The sequence below is a fragment of the Drosophila takahashii genome, chromosome X (assembly GCF_030179915.1).
Source record: "Drosophila takahashii strain IR98-3 E-12201 chromosome X, DtakHiC1v2, whole genome shotgun sequence".
In the NCBI taxonomy this organism is placed as follows: domain Eukaryota; kingdom Metazoa; phylum Arthropoda; class Insecta; order Diptera; family Drosophilidae; genus Drosophila; species Drosophila takahashii.
In genome coordinates this window covers 6287662-6302659 of record NC_091683.1, presented here as the reverse complement: position 1 = coordinate 6302659, position 14998 = coordinate 6287662, and the positions used below count along the sequence as shown (strand labels likewise).

Genomic DNA, 14998 nt, shown 5'->3' with positions numbered 1-14998 from the left:
CTGTCCATCGATCAAAAAAGCCCAAAAGACCCAAAAACCGAAAAACCGAAAAAATTGAGTTATTCTTTTTATGCGTTTTCCCATGGCACAGTGGGGACCGGCTTATGTGGGTCCAGTTTTTCAGTTTTTCTGGGGCTATTTTATATGCAAGCGACGGACGACGGACGACAGCCCACGAAAGTGCTCCACTTTTAGAACTCAACTCGCTTTGGGGTTTTATAGAGCCATGTTTTATTCACCTGGGGCGATGTCATACCCAAAATAAGAGGCAAACAATTAACAGCGAAACCGAAAACACAAACAAGTCGACGACGAAAGCAAACATAAACATGTTTTGCTCGCTGCCATCGTCGACTGAATATGACACAATTCTATATTCTATATAGTCTCGATTCTAGATTCTCGATTCTAGATGTCCAGTGGCAATTAGGTCACTTTAATATGCATATGTACACAATACAGATTGAAGGGGAATCGAAATTGTAGCGAAATTTAAATCGAAATTGCCATAAAAATGCAAAAACGCAAAAAATATACACAACAAGTGACGGCAATTAACGCCGGCAGCAAAGTGCAAAGTAATTTTTTTGTACTGAAAAAAAATATCCCAAATACCTTAAAGGTAAACTGAGTTTAAAAGATTGAAATTTAAAAAAATTTTATATTTCTTAGACTACAACGCTTTTTAAGAATGATCCTAATTAAACTGAAAATTATATTGAACAAAACATGCTTAGATTTTCCGAAAATACATTTTAAACTTTTTAGAAAACAATTAATTTTTTTTTCAGTGAAAAATAAAATTTTGAATGTTTAGAAAAGCTTGATATTTAAAATTATAATATTTATTTTTAAACTTTAATTATAGTAGTGATTATAGTATTTCAGAAGTGTTTTATGGGAAATTTGACCAACAGTGCGTATGAGTGATACATTTTCAAGATATAATGATTTCAAAAATCATTAAATTATTTAATCTTTTGTAAAAATCGAATCTTTCTAGAACAACTTTATTTATAAACACAATACTATATCCCATTAATATTTCCAGTCAACTGATAAGGCTTAAAAAATACCTGCATTTTTATTTTGCACGTTTTTGCTTCGTACATTTTTCCTCCACTATCACTGAAATTGATAAACACATTGAGCTCTTATCTATATAGGGAAATATTCAGTAAAATATGTTTTATTTTTAAACATTTTTCTTAATACTCACTTCTGGTCTTATCTCGATTGATGGGCAATTAAATGAGGAAACATTTAGTCATGAGCTAATCGCAGCCAAGGTTTATCGGTACAGTGGACACCGGCTAAGTGGGAGTGCCGCGGGTGACCCCTCGACCTTCTCTTCTTCTCCTCCTCTCTCTTTTGATTTCCTCTCAATTAAGTTTTAATAAAGTTTAATTTCAATAACAAAAAGATTTTTGGCGCAAAAAGACGAAAAAAAAAAAACAAAGTTGGAGGTCAACATTGCTGACACGACAGCTCAACAAATGAAAAAAAAAAACAACAACTAAAAAGCGAAAAAACTTCAAAATAATTTATCAGCATTCGCACATCAACGAAATCTCGCACGTCACGTCATCAGAAAGAGACGGGAAGAGAGACCTGAGCTGAGAAGAGCGAGAGGGAAGAGCGGTCCATCCCATCATTAGGTCCGCAGTCGCAGTCGCAGTCAACGTCGACGTCAACAGGTTGCCGCTGCCGACGTCGCTGCAGAGGTGCGAAATCAGCTTCTTCTTCTTCTTCTTCAACTGGTTATCACGGCCCGGTACTTTTAGAAATTACGTCATTCAGGCAGAGACAGGGGCTGAGTTACACTGAGAAAAACCAGTTGAAAATAATAATTTACAGTTTTCAAGAAGAGTGTTTTTTTAAGAATTTATTTTAGGAGGTTTTAGGAGCTTTGAAATGGCGTTTTTAGAATTTGTAAATTGAAATAAATATATATGTTGAACCTTTTTTCAAAATATATCAAAGTCTGTGTCCAAAACCTTTTTATTTATATTTATAAAAACCATTCTTAAGTTAAATAGATTTTCTTATAATAATTAAAATATTAAATGGGGTAGAGAGATCATATTTATTAAAAAATAGAGATCATATATTATCAAATATTGCAGAAATAATATTATACAAAGATATCTAAAACTTTGAAAGTAATTTAAACTTTAATGGATCTTTAGGCTGTAATTTTTAAAATCTTTTATTATATATTGCCTTACAATTTTTCTCAGTGCACAAAGAGAGGCAGAGGCTGTGGCAGCGGCGCAAGCAGAGGCGTTTTAAGACGCAGGTCTAGACTGCGACCACGCGACCAGTTCTTGAACAAAAAAATCACACACAAGCAAACAACCAAACAAGCGAGCAAACAAACAAACAAAAAGAAAAAACAAAACAACAAAGCAGAGTTGCAAACTTTTTTGCACAGACACTTAGATGTTTAGCTCTTTGATTTCGCGGCTTTTTTGTTTTATTTTGTCAATTCGAATCTGTTGATTTGGGCGAGTGAAAGCGCTGAAAGTAATGGCAGCGCCATCTGTCGTTCCGTTTTGTCAGAAAAGAAAGCACCAACATGGCTATCAATCAACCGGGGGATGCCACAAAAATATGAGATTTCGCTAATAACTAGGGAAACGCCAGAGATCATAAATCTCTGGGAGTTAGAAGAAACTAGAAGAAAGGTGGGGGTGAAAAACTAAAACTAATGGTATCCAGCTGATCTAATTAAAACGAATCTCAATGACCAGATGGTCATGAGATTTTCTAGATATTACATTAAAAATCCCCTACCTCTTTAGATGCAAATCTCAAAATAACTATTCATAATTTCACTTCCTATTTGCATCATAAATTTAAGGCCCGATCTTAACTACTAATCTACGAATTATTCATATTTTCATTTCCTCCCCAGAAATAGAGTTCCATCTGGTTTCGGGAGGTCTCCCCTTTGTCTGTCATTTGGCCTCAGTTTGGCTAAATTTAAACAGTTAGCAACGCCAAATCACCCACTCTACATACAGATCGAGGTGTCATTATTGTTAATACAAATGTTATTTGACATGTTTTTCCGCTAAAGCGAAACTGGTCGTGTGTTGTGAGGTGAGGTGATATCACCGCTTCAACTTCACTCAATTTGTTTGCTAACTAATCGTCTCTATCTCTTTCTACCTCTATAAAGTCTGCCACCTTTCTAGATTATTGTTTAAATAAATACGATCATATACGAGGCTCTTTGTTGCGGCCAATACGATCCGCTTATCGGTCAGTCGGAATTGTTCCATGTTTTATTTATAAGCTGAAACGTCAGCCCTCGATTTCGATTCAATTTGATTCCGTTCCGATAAGTGGAACTAAGAATTCCAGAGAATAAGGGAGTAAATGGAGCAAATTCCCGTAAACCTGTCATCGATTCTTTGTTTAATTTCGATAAACTAAGGTGAATTTATTTCATAGGAAAGGTTTGGTATCTCTGTTTATTACTATTGAAAACCAATCTCCATCAATCATTTCGTGTATCTGAATCATCCAATTTGTTACCCTTACGCTAATCCCAGCCATTTTTGGTCATCGGCTGCTTCTGCCATTGAAATCCGAGAACTTATTGGGGGCGTCATCTTTATCATCATCATTTCCCTGGCTAGAAACCCGACTCAATTCGACTCGATTTCTGTCTATAAGGCAACCGAGCTGAGTCAGTCCGAGATGGCTGGCTGCATTTGTTGTGTTGGCTGACCGGCTAATTGTTTAGTGGCCCGGGGGCGCCATAAAAGGCGATCCAAGCCGCTGGAAGCGACGCGCGTGGGCTCCCTGCACTCCACTTGGACTCCACTTGATCACGAGTTCACTTGGTTTTAATTGGCCCAAGGACGGTGCCTGCCTATCTAGAGAGCGTAAATGGGTGATATACTTGGAAAGAGAGCAGATATTGAGAGATCTACACTGGAAAATATTAATTTGTATTATCTATACTTATACCATATTAAAGATTATACAGGATTCTTTTAGCGGTTTTAGCTATACCATTTTCGGGATTATAATAGATACCTTATGTCAATATTATCTCATAATTTTCAAGATTATAATGGATACCTTATATCATTATTATCTCATAATTTTCAAGATTATAAAGCATCCCTTATATCATTATTATTTCATAATTTTCAAGATTATAGTGGATCCTCTAATATCATTATTATCTCATAACTTTCAAGATTATAACGTATTGGTTATACCTATACCATTTTAAAGATTATATTCTTAGAGATTATAATGGATCCCTTATATTATTATTATCTCATAATTTTTTTGGATTATAAGATTTGTTATACCTAGGATTATAATAGAACCCTTATATCATTATTATTTTCAAGATTATAACGGGTTAGTTATACCTATCCTATTTTAAAGATTATATTCTTCGATATTATAATAAAATATTTCCCTTTCTCCTCCTTTCCAGTGGCAGCAGTCCGAGGACAGCGAGCGCAAGAAGCAGATCCGATCGCATCTCTATAAGCTGCGCGAGTCGCGACTTTGCAACCTCTATAGGCACGAAACGGACCCAATGTCGGAGCCCAACGGAAACGGAAACGGACATGGCAACGTGAACCAGCTGGCCGGTTATGCGGGCAAGGATCCGTTGGCCACCAGCCACGGGGACGCCCTGCTCGACCAGAACTTCCAGAGCCTGAAGTCGAAGGAGGTCCGTGATTCGACCAGTCCCACGCACGAGATGCGCTTCCATTCGATGACGCTGAGCCAGCCGAATACCACCGGCTGGGATGTGCAGACCTCCTCGGAGGTCAGTCCCGATGGACGGGCCTATCGCACCGAAACTCTGGCCAAAACAGATGGTGAGTCCGGATTCTAATGCTTGGTGGTAGCCCCCCTTTTCTGTCTGGCTAGCATCAATAGAAGACACTTGCTGGGAAGTTCACTGATTGACTGGTTTTCAAACTAAACTTGGTTAACAAAAAAAAAAAATAAAAAAATAAAAATTAATTATGATTTTCAGTCGTAAATACAATCAGGGGTTATCAAAAGGCTAGAGATGTAACCGTGACTAGGACAAACATATATAAGTTTAACTTGTAGTGCTAGGAATTTAAATAATAAATAATTAAAAAAAAAAAAAAACAGTCGATCGGCAGAGTCTACATCAAGTGTCTAACCAACCTAACACCCTTGTCCCTTGTCGGTGAAGTTTTGTGTATAACCCAAAATCTGTTTGTTCTGTATGTCCATGTCCACCACTCGACCACTCGACCACCGACCTACGAACACCCCCAACCCCCGACACAACAATCGCAGGCGTGGAGAAGCTCAATGGTGGTGGCCTGGCCGAGTTCAAAGGTCGCAACGAGCAGCGCTCGAGTGCCTCGCATCAGGGCGATGACAAGAACTTCGTGAAGCAGGCCTCGGATAGCTCAAAGACCCAACTCCAGGAGACGGTGGTCTTCGGGGATGAGACCAGCGGTCGCACCGAGATGAAGATGAGCTCCACCTCGACCTCGTCGTCCTCGAAGGTGGTGTCCTCCTCGTCGACCGTTGAGTATGGCGGCGATGAGCCGCGCTATCTGCTGGACAGCCAGGAGAGGCCGAATCCGAAGCCACATCATCATCATCATCATCAGCAGGAGCAGCAGCAACAACGGGAGTGGGAGCAGGATCAAAGACGTCAGGAGCAGCGCATTCAGGAGCAACTGCAGCGACAGGAGCAACAGATTCGCCAGGAGCAACTGCAGCGACAGGAGCAACAGATCCGCCAGGAGCAACTGCAGCGACAGGAGCAACAGGAGCGATTCTCGGAGAGCCGCGAGCAGAGCAACAGCACCCGGAATGTCCAGACCCAGCAGCATTACGAGGAGAACAAGCGCTATGTGGATATGGACAAGGCATCGCCCGAGTATCAACGCCATGTCCAGCATTTGATGGAGCAGCCCGGCGAGATCATCTCCAATACGGTGGAGTATCCCAAGCCGAATGTCAAGATGATCACCACGGTTAAGCGACTGCCCGATGGCACCATTGTCAAGAACAAGCGCTACGAGACGGAGCAACTTACTCCGAGTCAGAGTCAGACGACCCACAACCAGACCCGTAATCAAACCCACATTCAAACCCACAATCAGACCCACAATCAGACCCACAATCAGACCCACAATCAGCGACGAGCTCAGGATGTGCAGGATAGTCAGGTTCGCGATGTGGTGGACAATGTGGAGCAAAAGCATGTGACGGAGTCGCAGAGCTTCTCCTCGGTGAAGAAGTCCAGTCGGCGATTCTCCACGGAGACCACCTCGGAAACGGTGGAGGAGTACGACGATCGTGGTCAGCCCTTGTCCAGGGTGGTGCAAAAGGCACCGGTTCCCTCAGCCACAACCACACCGACAACCACCCACTCACCACGCCAGTCGCCGGCCAAAGACTTTAGCACCCATGGCTTTCCCTCGGTGCGTCCGAATAAGCCCACCCAGGAGTATGCCTCCCAACGGCCCGGCACCGAAGAGGTGGTGGTGGTGCGTTCCGAGAAGAGCCGCCAGGTGAAGCAGCAGACGAGCTCACAGCGCACCACCGAAACGGAGGTGCTGGGTGAGGATTACCAGTCACCCCACGAGAGATCCCCCCAGAAGCTGAGGGAGGCTCCATCGCCCAGTTGGGAACAACCCACAACCACCAGACGTCATCCGGTGGATGAGGATTTCAGCACCCACGGCTTTCCCTCGGTGCGCACAACCACCAACCACCCCGATCGTCCCGATGGCGAGGTGTTGCAGACCTCCAAGACGGTGAGTCGCAATCAGAGTGCCAATAGGAAAACGAACACGGAGCGGATAATTGAGACACAGGTGGAACATTCACCTTCCGGCATTCGATCTGGAAGTCCTCGACGATCTCAGCCACGCGAGGATTATGCTTCGCCTCGTGGACCAGCCGGCAAACCAAGTCAGTCCCGTCCCAGCACCACCAGCACCACCAAGACGACCAGCACCACTTCGGAGCCCTTGACTCGCCGTCAGTTGCAAAAGGAGCGCGAGGTGGATGCCGCCCATCGGGCCTTTGCCGCCTCACTGCGCAGCAGTTCGCCGGCGGACAGCACCACCTCGGTGGGTTCGCAGCACCACCACCATCAGACGCCACGATCGAGTGTCTCCTCGAATCGCACCTTCAGACGGGAGATGCGAGAGGGTTCCCATGACAGCCAGGCGCCTTCGGAATCGAGCAGGATCAGCTCGACCACTGTGACCAGGCATCAGACAGGTGGCAGCACCACTAGCAGCACCACCAAGACCAAGACCACCAAGCCACCGGTGTCCAGAGGTCCCAGTAGTGAGCCCAGGTCGCCCACTCCGAAAACAGCAGGAGGAGGAGCAATAACCACCACGACCACCATTAGCAGCACCACCAAGTCCAGTCCCAGTCCAGCACCAGCTTCACCCACCTCAGCCGCACCACCAGCCAGTTCCGCACCACCAGGTACGAATTAGAAAAAAAAAATAAATAAATAAAAAAAAAAAAACAAAAGTTTGAGAAACCACATGAATATAATATATGCTATATAAATATTGGAACTATGAACTATGTATATGAATGTATATCCTTCAGATAACAAGCTATCACAGTATACGTATACTACCACTAAGCCCGGCGATATATTCTCTCTGCCACCAACTACTCCTCCTACTATTAACAACGAACCAACACTAACCACCACCAAAACAACAACAACCACCACCACCTCCAAGAACAAGCAGAAACAACCCGATCCTGATTTCGATAACCAGCCGATCCAAAAGGTGAAGCTGAGCGCTAACGAGGCAATGGTGGTGGAAGAGGCACCCTGTGTGCGGCGTCAATATTACCAGCTGGGAAACGAGGGGGAAAGCCCCGAGACGCCCGAGAGCTCAGGGACCCCTGGTAAGGCTTGAATTCAACTCCACTACCCGACAAATTGCCAAAAAAAAAATATATCAAGAAACTCTGTACACCTAACTACTATGCTATCTATACTTCTTTATTTTTGGATTTTTTTGCAAATAAATATACTTGAAAACTGTTTACCAAAAACCGCAACTCTGAAATGTTCAATGTTCAATGTCTTGACCAAAAAAAAAAAAAAAAAAGCACAAAACACACGAAATTGAAATTGCACCGAATCACTGAAACTGGGAAGTCAACTACTTACTTGGGTTGCAAAATGAGAGATATCCACTAACCTCTTCTTCCTCTCGAGCTTCCACTAATGGGTGTATTTGCTTGAGACCGTGCCTGTGCCTGCCTAATATCGTAGAGTTTGCCTAACAGCTCAGCTTGAGCCAGAGTAGTTGTAACTAATCCTAACCAATTAACAACGGGCTTTGCCATCAGTAGACACAACTTGTGAATGAAACACCTAAGCACACACAGAACGGTTGAAGAAGTAGAAGAGTCCCCCAGTCTTATGCCCTCATCCGTTGCAGCCAGCAAGAAGCCCCAGCCAATGAGGAGGCCCCACCAGGATGAAGCGGAGCCTCAGTTGAGGCGTAGCTCCAAGTCGCCCACTGTGGAGCCACGTCCGGTGCAGCGGGAAACGACCTTTGAGGGTCGTCGCGTCTCTCAGCCGGAGGATCGAGAGCTTTCGATCGACGAGTTGCTTCTCATTGAACAGATGAGCGGTGCTCCGGGCTTGCCCACTTTGTCGGCATCTCAGAGTCTCGGCAAACCGTCAACCACTAGGGCTCAGAGTCCCGAGAAGCCGCAGCCTAGGGCTACTCCTCGGCAAAGCCCTGAAAAGGAGCAACCCCGTTTCCAGACTCCCGAGAAGGCTCAGCCCAAAGTCTCTCCCCGTCAGAGTCCCGAAAAGCAATTACCCCGAGCCCAGAGTCCCGAGAAGGTTCCTCTAGTTAGCCAACCTGGTGCTTCTCCGCGTCAAAGTCCAGAGAAGCAAATACCCCGTAACCAGACACCCGAAAAAGCTGCCGGACTACCCCGTGTTTCACCTCGGCAAAGTCCCGAAAAGCAGGATCTAACCAGCAAGCAAAGACGCGACGAGGAAGAGATATTTCGCAGCACCATTACCACAACCCAAAAACGAACTACCCACAATTTAAACGAAGAATTTCTAACGAACGAACGAGATAACCAAAATCAGACGAATTACGAAAAGAAACCCCAGGCTGCAGGTAAGGATGAGCCTAAAACAAAGCCGCAGGAGACCATTGAAAGTCCAGATGGTGGATTCCCGTCCAAAACTACTGAAGCTGCGGAGCAACCCGAAGAGAAGGAGGCACCCACCTATCGGAAGAAGGGTTTGACTCGTCGTGAGACCTTCGAGGATCGCTGTCGCCAAATTTTGGGTATGGAGGAAGATGGCGATACTCAGGGAACTTTCACCCCGAAACCGAACGACGATCGGGAAGACGATAGTGTTACCCATACCACCATAGAGACCATCCAAGTTAAGATCGAAGATTGTCCCGATGATGATGACGATGATAAACCCCGTCGGGTGACGGAGACATTTGTGGTACGTACGCAGCCGAAGATTAAGGTGGAAGAGGAGCTCCTCGTGGATGTGACCGAGTCGGAGGATGTGGAGTTTCTGGTGACTCCTAAGGAAGAGATTCCCAAAGCTCCTAAAAAGGATCAAGATACTCCAAGGGCTCCAAAGAAAGAACAGACTCCTGTTCTTCCCAAGGAAGAAACTTCCAGGTATCCCAAGCATCCAAAGGAAGAAGACAGTCCCAAGGAGAAGCCCAGGAATCCTAAAGAGGATGCCGAGACTATTAATGTGAATGAAGAGACCACCATTATCATTACTAAGCAGGGTTCCAAATCTCCCTCTCCCGAACGTAGAGTTCCCAAGAACTCCCAGTCTCCATCTCCCTCTCCCACCTTTGGTAGAAAGATTCCAAGCAAGCTGGAGTCGAGCTTTGTGACCGAAAAGATCATTGATTGCCAGGGGAAAACTGTTGTGGAGAAAATCAGTCAGAGGCCACGCACTCCAAGTCCCACCACCCCGAAAAAGAGCACAAAGCCAACACAAAAGTTGCCGGAGAAAGTACCCGAAAGTGAATCGGAGCCCGAGAAGGAATCAGAACCGGAGACGAAGAAGAAGACCGCTGTGAGCATTACGAAAACCACTAAAACGAAGCAACCACTTTCGACCAAGGAGCCGCAATCAAAGCTTCCGGCTGCAAAGAGTCCTCGCAAGGACTCGCTGACTCAAGCTCGCAAGCGGGATAGCTTGGTGGAGGAGACTCAAACCACGAGGACGACAACAACTCAGCGTCGTAAGCCCAGCGACTCAAATGGTACACCCTCCATCAAGGATCGTCTTCGTTCTTCGCCGCGCAAGCAAAAGACCTCGCCGCAGCAGAACCGAACACCCACTCCGGGTGGAAAACCCCGAAACCCCGAGGACGATGTCGATGGAGACTCTACCTCGCCAGATGCCAGTCCCTCGAGGTTGAACAACGAACGCCGTCGATCTAGCAACATTTCCGTGCACACGGAGATCATCATAGATCACACGGCTCCCAAATCCCCGAGAACTGAGAGGCGACCTTCAAATACCACCGGTGGAGTTGCCAGTCCGATTAGGAAGCTTCCGGTGACGGAGAGAAAGGAATCGGCCCCCGTGCCCCGAGTAACGCGACGCGATAAAACCGAGAAGGTCACTCGCTCCACCAGCGAGAATATCATCAAGGTAGCGAGCGGCAGCAAGCCTCAGCCGGAGATGAGTAGCCTGAAGCCGGGTGGTAGACCCAGTAAATGCTGCACCACCAAGACGATCAATCTGAGCGAGCAGCGCATTAATACGGCCACCGATATAGAGGGTGTAATCATCGACATTCAGCAGGCGAAGAGCTCCAGGGAACCATCGCCGGATAGGATTGTGCCTACCCCCGTGCCCGCTGAACTGGAAACGGGAAAGCCCCGATATCCGGATGTCGTCCAGGAGCCCGACGATGAACCGCGTCGCAAGCCACAGGTCACAAATATACCCATTTTCGAGGAGGAATCGCAGACGTATGTGGGCTGTCAGATCTCCGAGTTGCGCAGCTCCAATGGCCTTGAGGTGGAGATACTCGACAATCCCACTGTGGAGGCTCCCAAGAGCCTGGACTATCCCGTTAATACACCCGATACGGACGAGAGTCTATTGAGTGTCCACGAGAAGGTCTCGCGATTCACGCACTCGGCCGAAAAGGTGAAGCAACCCCGGGTCTCCGCACCATTTAGCAGGGAATTCGATACGAATGCCAAGATTCCCGAGAACGACGAGTGTCTGCTTAGCATTAACCAAAAGGTTGACAAGTTCCTGCGGACGGCAGAGAACGTAATTAGACCTTCTTCGCTCTCTCCGCGACCGGAAATCGAACGCCCCGGGTTGGAGGAGATCGATGAGGAGCTTCGGCGGGACGATTGCATACTGAGTGTCTCCCAGAAGGTGCACAAATTTATCGACACAGCCGAGAAATTGGCGCCCACCATGCCGCAGAAATCGCCACGCTTGGTGGCCAACATCGAGCGTCATATCTCCCGGCAAAGCGAGCCTGAGCGCGAGTTGGATGAGGAGTCGGAGCCCGAACTGGATCGCGATACGGATGTAGAGGATGGCAATCAAACTAGCCAAGTGGAGGACACCGAGGAGGAGCTAAGCCATTCGGTGACCAGGAAGGAAACCACCATAAGGGATGTTAAGCAACAAACTGAAGAAACCAGGGAGACACGAAGGGATTCCAAGAAGGTAACCCAAAAAGAAACACCAACCAAGCTCAAAGAAGAACCTGCCAAGGTGCCCAAATATCAGGCAAAGCTACCACAAAAAGTATCACAATGGGAGCCCAAGAAGCAACCTCAAAGAGATGCGCCTAAGCAACCCTTAACTAAGCTCAAAGATGAACCTGAAAGGGAAAACAGAAAGGAGTCCAAGGGGTTGAAGCCCAAAGAGGAACCCAAGAAGACACCCCAAAAAGAACCAAGACAATCTGAGGAAGAGCCGGACTTCTCCCCCGCAGAAGAATTCGATGAGGAACCTTCACCGATGACCAAGACACATACCACAGCCATCGAACTGAAGCGTCAGAAGGATATACTCAACCGACCCTCTGTCTTTGGCCAACGAACCCCAGAACGCAAGCCCAGCACTACGCCATCACCAACTAAGTTGAACGGGAATCGTGGTCGACCAAGTCCAAGTACCAGTTTGATTTCGGAAGAGAAGAGATCGTATAGAAATCAAGTGAGCAATGTGAACAAGCCGGGAACTAGGAAACCAACTCCCGCTGCCCAATCACCTGCAGCACCCAGGACAAATAGCATTTCCAAGCGCATGGAGCAAATCAGTCAGCAATCATGGGTTGTCCAAGATGTCGATGTGGACGTCGAGGTGGTGGGACCAGCACCACCTACCCACAGAAAGAGCCCATCGCCATCGCGATCTCCTTCCCGATCGCCCAGTAGACGCACCTCCACCAATTTAAACACCACAACCACCACCACCACTGAGCACCACCCGAGCACCACCACCACCACGACCACCAAGTCAACTAGCCCCAAACCGACTACGACTAACCCAACCAGAGACGAACCCGAAATCACACTCATTGAATCCGTTACAGAAAAGACAATCACCACCACGGGACGCAATGTGGCTAGCCGCCGGAATGTTTTTGAGCCAGCTGAGGAATCTCCTGTGGATTCCGAGCCCACGACTGGACGTCGTCCCTCGTACATGGATCACACGAAGAGCTCACTGGAGCACATTCGACGCGATTCCCTCGAGATCAGCAAGAGTCACTACTCCCGAAAGTCCTCGGTGGAGGATGATTCTCCCGTAGAGCCACGCAATCCCAATGCAGCCGTCAAGTTCGATGTGCCGCGAAAGACATCCAAACCAAAGGGTAAGGATGAGGACTCCGCCTCCGATTCGGAGCTTCCTGAGATCGAGGAGATCTTCGATTTGGCGAGACTGGAGAAACTCCTGGAAACCGTGGCCAGCTACGAAATGCGTCGTCGTATACGCGCCCAAATGCGTCTCATACGCAAGAACATGATCAATGCGGGTACGACCATTACAACCACTACGATTACAACGAGCACAATTCCGGGTAAGAAGCGAGATCAGAGTCCTGAGACCAAGACCAAGGAGGTTCGCACCATCACGAGTCGCCGGCGGGTGGAACAGGTGGACAGTAGTAAGACTTCACCCCAGGGCAAGCCGCCGGTGAAGCCGAGGGAGAGAAGTGCCAGTCCCGCCCAGAAACGTCGCGTTAGTCCACCGGGCAAGCAATCGCCTGGCGAAAGGAGCACCACCAAGGTTACCACCACCACCAGTAGCACCACTACCCGCAATGCTCCTGCTCCGTCCAGCAAACCCGCTCAGGGAGGTGGTCCCATTTGGGCGGATCGCTCCAAGGTGCTCAAGGGTCAAACCAATGGTAGTAGTACCACCCGCAAGGGATCCACTTCCAGTACCACTTCGAGCAGTGGCAAGATTACACGCACCCTGACCAGCTCCAGCACCACCACTAGCTCCTCGAGTAGCAGCACCACCAACACAAGGAACAAGCAGCGCGAAGAGGACTCGATCACCTCCAGTTATGGTGTGGGACCCACGGACGAGAACGGACTGCCGCTCTTCGGGATTAGGGCACTCAAGAAGAAGACAACGCCACCACCGGCAGAGGAGACCAAGCAAGGTGAGTAGAACCTTTGAAGCATAGATTCTTATTTCATAGTCAATCCTATACCCATCTAGAAGTCACAGGCTATGTGATCGAGGAGCAGTTCTACTCGGACAACAAGTCGCCACCTCGTCACGAGCGCAAGGAGCTGATCTACTCGAGCAACGCTGACGAACTGGCTGCCATAAAGCAGCAGCTTCAGGATGAGGACGACAGCTCGACAGCTCCGGAATTGGATGCCCGCGTGGTGCGGGAGTTCAAGAAGGTGGAGCAATCCCAGCAATCGCTGCCCGAGGATGCCAGATATGTGCGTCGCGGATCGGTGAAGGAGCTCAGCGAGAAGTTCATACGCAAGGAGTCCTCCTCGTCCACCCATTCGAGTCAGTCGGTGGTGAGGCACGAGGATGAGACCGAGGAGGATAGCGAGTCCAACGAGGTCTGCAGCGTCATCGAGGCCCCGCAGATGCGTCAAAATCAGAGCCACATCAGTAGTAGTAGCACCACCAGATCCAGTAATACACGATCATTCCTCAACAGCAGTGCCGATCAGCGTCAGGTTACCAGTGTGGACGATGTACTCGAGCGTATGCGAAATGCCGATAATGGTGAGAATTTAATACAAACCCTATCTTATTTCCCTTACTGTATTTTTGGAATTTTTCAGTGGAGGAACCCGGCGATACCAGCGAGGATCGCGAGGCCCGTGCTCTGCTCAATAAATTCCTGGGAGCCAGTGTCATTATGCAGGGAGTGGAAAGCATGCTGCCACCCACCGCCACGGGTCAGCGTCTAAACAGTCAGGGGGTGAGTAAAATAAGCCCACAGAATCATCTTATTTGTATCTAAAAAACGATGCACTGTCCCCAGAAAAGCGCTTTAGCCAAGTTATCTCCCATGCGAGGCTGCATTTGAGACAAAAGCCGTATTTTATTACCGTTTTCCCAGCACTTGTTGCACGTTTTAGTCAGTCTTTGTTGCTGCAAGTGCCATGCAAGCATAACCTAACCTCAATGATGCGCGCAAGCACGTGCACGTGCTCGATTAACCGTTAACTGAGCGCGTGCTCTCGCTCTCCCCCCATCTCTCTTTTGTAAGTTTGGTGTGCAACAACCGTTGCTCTCTCCTCTCTCCCCACCGCCCGTCCCGTTCGCACTTGTGTGGCAGTGTGGCACTTGGCGGCCTGTGTGTGCCGTGTGCGTGATGCGATGTGCGAGGAGATGCGATAGATGAGCAATGCCTGGCTGGTCAGAAAGCAACAAAAACAGCAACGGCCGTTAGAATAGCACAGATCAGTTTATATATTTTGTTCCTTAGGGTATTTT

At 47.6% G+C, this 14998-nt stretch overlaps 2 protein-coding genes across 13 annotated transcripts in view; one reads left to right on the top strand and one right to left on the bottom strand.

Annotated features, from left to right (window-relative positions):
- The window catches only part of LOC138913903 (uncharacterized), a 164479-nt gene that overhangs the window by 72730 nt on the left and 76751 nt on the right, over positions 1-14998 (bottom strand). The window lies entirely within an intron of this gene.
- The window catches only part of LOC108054402 (smoothelin), a 35670-nt gene that overhangs the window by 2298 nt on the left and 18374 nt on the right, over positions 1-14998 (top strand). For 7 of the 12 annotated variants that reach the window (XM_070218611.1, XM_070218610.1, XM_070218608.1 and 4 more), the window contains 6 exons: positions 4466-4859; positions 5317-7482; positions 7612-7923; positions 8466-13691; positions 13751-14281; positions 14341-14480. In XM_070218611.1, coding sequence (XP_070074712.1) covers positions 4571-4859; positions 5317-7482; positions 7612-7923; positions 8466-13691; positions 13751-14281; positions 14341-14480 — 8664 coding nt within the window. In that variant the 5' untranslated portion in view covers positions 4466-4570. Of the gene's footprint in view, positions 1-4465; positions 4860-5316; positions 7581-7611; positions 7924-8465; positions 13692-13750; positions 14282-14340; positions 14481-14998 lie in introns of those variants that run through there. The other 5 variants (XM_070218613.1, XM_044393138.2, XM_044393150.2 and 2 more) reach the window with 3 other exon arrangements.